Consider the following 8,158-nt stretch of genomic DNA (forward strand, 5'->3'; position numbering starts at 1 on the left):
AAGAGAGAGAGGGGCATCCATCTATACTTTTACTTCAACACAGAAGAACAAAAAATAATTAGACCTAAGTGCTCGCTACTGTCATCCAATGGGTAACACCAGCCCTACAGCTACGCTAATCTTTCATGGTCCCATACGAGCTACATCAAACAAGCTCAGGAGTTGGATGTAGAAAGCTCATGGGTTCTTCCTGTATTCCTCAGATACTTCTTTGTAATTGTCACATGAAGAGCAGAGTTGTAGTAGAACATACCCAACCTGTGCCTGCTCGTACACGTAAGACAGCCAGGAATCAAGTAACTGAGTCTTTAAAAATACTACCTCCCCGCCCCTTACTCAAATAATAAAACTTCACACCTCCTCTGGGGAGTTTATGGCTTAAAATGCTACCTCACTTTTTGTTTCATGAATGAACAAAGCTGCAGTTTTCCAGAAAGCAAGGACAGACATGCACCTCTACTAGCAGATTTAGCACTTCTGACCAAGTAAGACACCAACTTCTTAAAAATGTCTCATGCACTGACTGGAATTTTTTTTTCTTTTTTTTTTTTTTTTTAAATGTGAGCTTTAATACATTATTTCTTTTTAGAACTTGTACGGGAACCAGAATGGGAAGATCCAGATGATGATCTGCGGCGTCTGTAAGATATAAATGGAGAAAGCATGCAAAGAAATAAGTTGAAATTAATTTTAGCATCCACTTTGAGTAGTCTGTATCCTATAATAGCTGGAAGCCAAGTATATCTGAGGGGCCTTATATGAATATAGAAATAACTTTAAACCACTTTAAGCTCATGAATGTGAATTTAATACTAAAAATGTAAATTTAATACTGGAAGTAGAATACAATTTCTAAATGCAATATTTACTTATGAAAATAAATGAATAATGTACACGTTAACACTTTCACACACTGAAAGAATGGTGACCCAGGTCTTTCTATGGAACATACTTCTAGCAGGAGGAAATTTCATTGAGGGGGGGAAGTAATTACAGAGGTTTTAATAGGAAGTAAGAGTAGGGGAAGTGAGAAAACTACTTTTAATATCGGAATAACTGATCAGATTCAATTCTTTCCCAGTGAATCTCAGTCCTTCAGAAAAAAAAAAAAAAAATCACACATTTAAATACACCCATTCTTATTCTACATAAACCCAAACCTTTCGGGTGACCGTGATCTCGATCGTCTTTTTTTGCGATCACCAGATGAAGAAGATCTAGAACGACTTCGCTTCTTGCTTCTCTCGGGGGAAGATGATGAACGAGAGCTTGAGTAAGATCTTTTTCTTGGGGTGGAAGACCCCCTGTAGGACCTGGAGCTGGATCTTTATTGATTAAGAAATAAATCAGATTTAATTCTGGTATAATATAGAAAGAACAAAGAAAGAATAAAAAGAGACAGTTTTCATGAACACTCACTACTCTAGTTACATCAGTGTTTTGTCAAAGAAATTTGTGGATGCTTTAATACTTACTCCTTAGTTATCTGCCAATAAAGACTTCTACTGCCGCAGTAGTTCTCTTAACAAATTTTGCTAAATAGCGTTTCTTGATATACAGACCACCAATGGTTTGGAAACTTCTTTCCAGCATTCACCAGAATGATACATTTTGATAAAGAAGCGATGGGAGACTGGGACAGGAAGTAGCCTATATAAGGACCTTCCTCAGCAGTTAAATTCACAAAGCAAAATGGCTTGAAATGCAATGCTGATTTAAGAATACTTCACTTCGTATTAATGGATATTTCACATCGGAAATTTGTAAAGTAGTGTTCATCTTACTGGAATAGTAAAAACCCCCAGAAGGTATATTTACAAATCTCAAAATAAATTTGGGTAAAGAGTAAGACCTTCCACAACCAAAACATTTAAAAAAAAGCCCTCTTAGAATACAGTCGTTTTGGCATTTAAAAAAAAATTAACCAGCTCACTTACAAGCACTCAAAAATCACCTTGGTTTTCTAAAAAAAACCAAGAAAAAAAATTAACCAGCTTCACTTGCAACCACTCAAAAATCACTTTGGTTATCTAGAAAAACCAAGAAAAAAACCACTTGTGAAAAAAGTAATAGAACTAGAAAGTCCTAAACTGTAATTCCAAAATTATATAAAAACACCTAACAGGAATTTTTTTAAGCAAGCTATTTAAAGATATTTAAAAAAAACCCAACACCACAGTGTATGTTGTTGGTAAAATATTTTCAGGGTTCTCATTGTAAATAATAAAGCAGTCTTATTTCACACAAGCACTGAGGACACGCGGTGGACGCTGTGTGGCACAAGCAAATAACCCAGCTCAGCTGACGAGTCCCTTCAGCGTCTAGTGGGGGCACAGGCACCCTTTTTCTCTTCCTAAAAGCACGGATTCCATCCCGCGCTCACGCTCATGGGATAATCCATAGCATGTTTTTGCCACCAAAGGGTAGTGGCACCATTTGTGATTGGTCTTCCCAACTCAAACTTCCTTATTTACAGTTTTAAGATTTTCCGCATGCACAGAGATGGCACAGATCTTCATTCCATCGCAAAAGGGAAGTCCTGCCAACAGGATGCCTGTGCAAGGACACCTCACGGAACTTACATGCTTTTGTTACTCTTCCCTGCGCAGTTCAGTAACTGCTATACAGAAAACGTCAGCTAGCTCAAACTCCTGTCAGCTTTTCGCATGGTTTACTATCAACATTTTTATACATTCCCCCCACATTTATAAAGATAATGGCAGCACTATCTAGTGGAAGTTAGATACGTTAAAGAAGTTATCACTAAACACAAAACCAGAAGTATAGCGTATTTTCTAATGTTCTTCCACATCAAGCAGCCAAAGTGGAAACAGTAAACCAGCAAAAATTATTGCAGAAAGCAAACATGCATTCAAATTCTTCTTCCTTCAAAGTGAAGATCTGTGGCGTCCACTGGTCTAGCTTAGATCAGACTTAAACTCTTCAAGCAAAACCTTGCATTCTCAAGAAATACATCTGTAGTGGTAACAACCTCACGCAGAGACCCAAGGAATTCTGATTTCCAAGATAAAAATGAGTTAATGTTTTTTGACCGGCATAATTTTATGATGAAATCAACCAGCAGCTGGTTCTTCTGCCCTTTTTTCTCTCTGCAAGGAGAGAGTGCTACCTCATTCACCTTGATTTCGACCCACGAGATCTAGAGTGTTCTCTGGAACTGGAACGAGATCTTGATCTGGAACTGGAAGAACTTCTTGAATGGGACCTGAAACAACACGGAAGATTTTTTTTTTCCAGTGTCTGGCTTGTATTTACCAGAATGACTGCTATTGTTAGCAGTAGAGACAACTATGCATCAATACAATTGGGCCTAGAGTCACTAAAGAAGTGACAATTTCCCCCTACGCTCCCAGTATCACCATAGTACATTTTAAAACAGAAACTTTAACATAGCAAGATGGCACATTCAAAAATTTACAAAGTCAGGTTTTTTTATTACGTTTCCTAAAACAAAGCACAAAAATGAAACAGGATTGCAGTTATTTGGCAAAATGAAACAACTGCATATCAATTAACTATTTCATGAAATCAATGCCTTAACTTTTAATTTGTGCCTTAACTTGAAAACCATCAGTTTCTTTGAAAAGCAGAGTAGATAAGAGTATTAGGATTAGCTAGCTCAAATTTTCCCCAAGTCAGTTCTCACAAGCATTTTATAAGCAGTTTCAAGTTTTCATAAAGATTTTCCACTGCGTTAAATATTAAGTAGTAGTTAATTCTTGGCTAAAATACAGACTTATCTAACACTACTTCGAACTAGTCAAAATTATTTTCGAATTTTTCATGTTGATGGATTTTCTTTAAAGCACAAACCACAAGAGGTACGTAAAAATGGTAGCGGACTTGCAGTAACTGTTGTAAAAAGAAGGCATTGCAATCAAATTCTAATAATCTTTTCAGGAAAAATATATTATACGTCCTGTCAGTCTCCCAGTTTATATTGTTACCATGTCTTCTTCATCTTATTGTGCAAAACAAAAGCAGTATGAACATATGCTAACTAGAAGATATATTTAAACCTTTTTAAAAAACACAAAGAAGTATCCACAAATGGCAACTAGTATTTCCAATTAATTATCTGTAGCTAGAAGCAAAAAGTTCAACAGAAAGTTGAAAGATTCCTAGCAAATTTCAGTTATGACAAGCTACTTTTTACTTCACTGTTAACATTTGTGAATTAACGAACAAAGTTATGGCCAAATGAAGTTATTCTGTCTTCTTTGACCTTCCCACCCCTAAACCTAAGAATTGCACTCAAATGCAGCCCATACTGGCCGCACACTATCCTCACGCAGGACAATACAGCCACTTCCTCAAAGACCTTGCTCCACACCTCGCTTCGTTTATAAAAATCGCTGACAGCCGGTCAGCTTAGTCACTATTATTCACTTAGTGCTCCTCCTTGGAGCCAGGTGGCAAATACACGTCTCAAGACAGCATTTGAAGGAGTGGGGAGGCTGACAATAGGTATTGTGAAGAACGTAATTTTTCATAGAAGAGGCAGCACGAAAAAAAGCATGACAGCAATGGGGAGAAAGACAAAACAGACAGTGGCTGACATCTGGTTAGTATGAGGGTCTGAAGAATTTGGGCAGTGATCACAGCGGTGAGAGCAGAGAGGTGCAGTTACAAAGCTAGAAAGACTAGAAGAAACTTGAACTTTATGTATAACCCTATGAGCTAGTACCGATTTGAGGTCTTAAACCTATCAGTACCATCTTTGTATTAGTTGTAAGGCAGCTAAAAAGCTACACCATGATTTACATCACATGATTACAAAACATGTATTCAATTGTTCATATATTACTGAATTTAAATAAGAGATCTTAAATCTACCCAGTAGACTTTTTTTGTGGCCCCGGGATCAATATAAACCTTGAGTATTATTCTGACAACATTGCCGCTGTACTTGAAGCTTTGTTGCTTGCCATCAAACTAAGTTCAAGTTTCTTGCCTTTATTTCCAGGTTATTTTCCATTCTGTCTGTTCACTGAATCTGTCTGAACTGCATCATCACTGCCCTCTTCCCACTTTAACAATACCTCCCTCTTCCACCGCCCCCCACTTTAACAATACCACTCTTCTGCTTCTCTGTTCAACAACTCTACTCAACATTGCTAAAAAAAGTTCACCCATTGAATCATATATGGCCAACAAGCCTGAAAACAAAATTGAAAATAAGTTATGTTTTTAAATTTATTTGAAGGATTAAATTGAAATATCAACTTAAATTTACTAAAACAAGCAACAAGACATATGAAGCCTCCCTACTGAGGATCCACAGAAGGTCAGAACAGAACATTATCTACCTGTGTAAATTCTGTACATAAAATTGTTAACATTATTAAACTAAAACTGTAAGGCAATCAAGAAAAAAAAGTAAATAAAGAAGTTAGATACTGACATTTTGCCTGGCGTTACCCTTGACCTGTACCCGTTTACCTGGACCTAGACCTTGAGCTTGAATGAGAGGATGAGCGCGATGAAGATCGTGAGTGGGAAGATCGAGACTTAGAACGACTGCGCCTATTGGATTTCTTTTTCTTATTAGTGTCCTCTTCTTCACTGGCATCAAGATTATATTTTGAAAGGTCAGCATCATCTTCATCCTCATCCTGAAAAAACGCAGATATACAAACAATACGTAGGAAGTATTTTTATTGTTTTCTTCAGTAAGTGTTTTTTACTTATTCTATGGTTTATTTTGTGCTTTTTTACAACTTTTAAAAATACTGTTGTTAGTGCATTTAATGAGATCCAAAAATTTTAGGAGTAAAGAGTGACTGAAAATTTGTGTTTCAAAGCAAACTACTAAAAAACCTGCAAAAACCCATCTGAAGTCCCATTTTCTGTTATTTAATGAAGTTAATGAAAATACAGACGTTCATTTTTACCAGTTACTTTAAATGAGTGCCTGGAAGAGTTTTCAGACTCAAAATCTATAAAATAGCATCATTCTGCAGAATTTGGTGACTGCTGTGTTAAAAATAAGCATATACGCATGTGTCTGCATGACTGTTGTCCAAAGATGTGGACAATCCAATATGTGATGACCATGTATTTCAGGAAAGATGAAAAAAATCTCTGAATATTTTGTTCCATTTTATAAAAAATAAGTCTGATATGGTTTTAAAAGGCTAAGAATAAAATTCAAGAACATTCCTTTTATATGGTAACCATACATAAAGGTTCCAAATAAAGATCTCAAAATTTTTTGATTCTGATCTCAGATAAGCCTTTAGTTTTTTATGGTTTAAAAAAATTACACATCTTTGAATGCAGGTATTTAGAACAAAACAGAGCTTGTGTACGTACTTTACAGAAGCTGTAGTAGCCGTTATTCTGATAGCTACTCCTCTACATTCCTCTAAAGGCAGCTAAAAATACAGACCAAACCTTACCTACTAATACTAAACAGCACTGTAGTAATAATTAAAAAATAATTGCTAGAATAAAGACAACCAAAACACGCTACCTCATCCAATTTATATTTGGAGAGATCTTCATCCTCATCCTCCTCATCTTCCCCTTCAGATTCCTTATCTTCTACTTCCTTCAGGATAGATGCAGGACCAACCGGCTTCCCTCTATACTTTTTCTTTTTGCGTCCAAACTAAGAAATTTTATTCCATTAGAATACGATTTAATCAAAAGTAATTTCCAACTGTATTTTTTTGATAAAACTTCTATGAGAAAATAAATATACATCAATTTCAAATAGGGTATTGCTCAAAGGGAAGGAGAAGTATCATGAAACATCAATTAGCAAGAAGAAACTTTCTAAAGAGATGCTTGTCTCAGATACAATTAGTACCCACGGACAAGATTAATGGAAATCTGAATTTAACAAGAGTATTTTATATTGTGTCTATATTTGTGTCATAAAACAATGTCGAACATCTGGCTGAAAACAACATGCATGACGCTCCCTAAGAAGTTTAACGAACTCACCTTGTACCAGTTTAATTTGAACTCATTCTTAGTTTTTAACCCCCCAAAAGACAAAACAGATGCATTCACTTTCAGTTCAAAACTTTCACACTTGAGCATTTGACAAAGAGATGCACCACAACGTATTTCTGACTAGCGCTTTTCTCCATAAGGAAACCAAATGCAAATGTGTGTATCCTAAACACAAACCACACAATACGTGTCTCTCCAGAGCAATACATGTACCCAATCTCACCTCATCATACTCCCCGTCTGATTCTTCGCGTTCTATATATTCAACATTCTCTCGTTCATTAAATCCTCCTCCATATCCTTTAAAAAGAGGTAAAACAAGACAATCTCTTGAGCTGCACCAATTTCAGCTACACTAAGCACAAAGTTTAGAATAAACTTTCACAGAGGTTCTGGAAGCCTTCAGTGGATTTGTAAATGTATGCCATAAGGATGTAATATGATCTCATGAGGAACATGAATTGTTCCCCCCCACATTTATTAAATATAGTTCTTCAGAAACCTAATTGAGAAAATGGATTAAGACACATAAACAACACAGAAGCAATAGCGTTTAAAAGAATGGGGGGGAAAAAAAAAAAAATTTCAGGACTATAGCTGTGCTGAGCAACCAGCTTCCCAGAAGAGCTCTGGCGGGGCTGCCGTGCCTGACAACGGCCTTGGTGTGGATAAACACGAGAGTGTCTCCAAGGGGCCAGAATCCAGAAGACCAAAATCCCACCTCTGAGAGCCGCCAGCAGCCAACTCGGGAAAGCAGGCAACGAAACGTGAGGCGAGGGCAACACGCGCTAACTGCTTTCCCAGCTGCTGGCATTGCTGCAGCCGCTTCGCCACAGCCAGGTCCTACGTGCACGCAGCCTCCTTGGTGGCTTCTGGGCGTGCCAGCCTGCTTCCATATCGCAATTATTCTGTGACATAAAGTCATATACATATCTCCTCGGGGAGCAATAGGAATAAAAGCATCCTGTAGTTGCACTGAATTGTACAACTGCCAAGATTCGCCTTAAGAATTTTTCTATTCCTTTTTATAATGTGAGTGGGAAAACTTCAACGGCTCGTTTTAATTTCAGCTGACTTTGTAATCTACTGCAAGCGTGTGGCAACACGCTAGGTGTCCTGCGCGTGACTGCAAATTTACTCTGAAGGACTCCAGAACTTGAAAAATTAATTAAAT

The 8,158-nt window shown here is 37.1% G+C and overlaps 1 protein-coding gene across 1 annotated transcript; it reads right to left on the reverse strand.

The window, feature by feature from the left end:
* Window positions 1-339: 339 nt before the first annotated feature.
* ZRANB2 (zinc finger, RAN-binding domain containing 2) lies at window positions 340-7,880 on the reverse strand. Its single transcript, XM_009576610.1, has 7 exons — window positions 7,832-7,880; window positions 7,208-7,284; window positions 6,497-6,634; window positions 5,464-5,636; window positions 3,140-3,226; window positions 1,161-1,325; window positions 340-639 (listed from the first exon to the last, which is right to left on the reverse strand). Exons 1-7 carry the CDS (start codon window positions 7,878-7,880, stop codon window positions 576-578), a joined length of 753 nt encoding a protein of 250 aa, XP_009574905.1. The 3' UTR covers window positions 340-575.
* Between the last annotated feature and the right edge of the window lie 278 nt (window positions 7,881-8,158).

The sequence above is a fragment of the Fulmarus glacialis genome, unplaced genomic scaffold, assembly GCF_000690835.1.
Source record: "Fulmarus glacialis isolate BGI_N327 unplaced genomic scaffold, ASM69083v1 Scaffold13904, whole genome shotgun sequence".
NCBI classification, from domain to species: domain Eukaryota; kingdom Metazoa; phylum Chordata; class Aves; order Procellariiformes; family Procellariidae; genus Fulmarus; species Fulmarus glacialis.

Coding starts and splice junctions, on each gene's coding strand:
- ZRANB2 (XM_009576610.1), bottom strand. CDS start 7,880: ATGGAAGCAGGCTGGCACGCCCAGAAGCCACCAAGGAGGCTGCGTGCA. Junction 6,635..7,207: donor CAGACGGGGAGTATGATGAG/GTGAGATTGGGT, acceptor AAAATTTCTTAG/TTTGGACGCAAAAAGAAAAA. Junction 1,326..3,139: donor TCTCGTGGGTCGAAATCAAG/GTGAATGAGGTA, acceptor TAATCAATAAAG/ATCCAGCTCCAGGTCCTACA.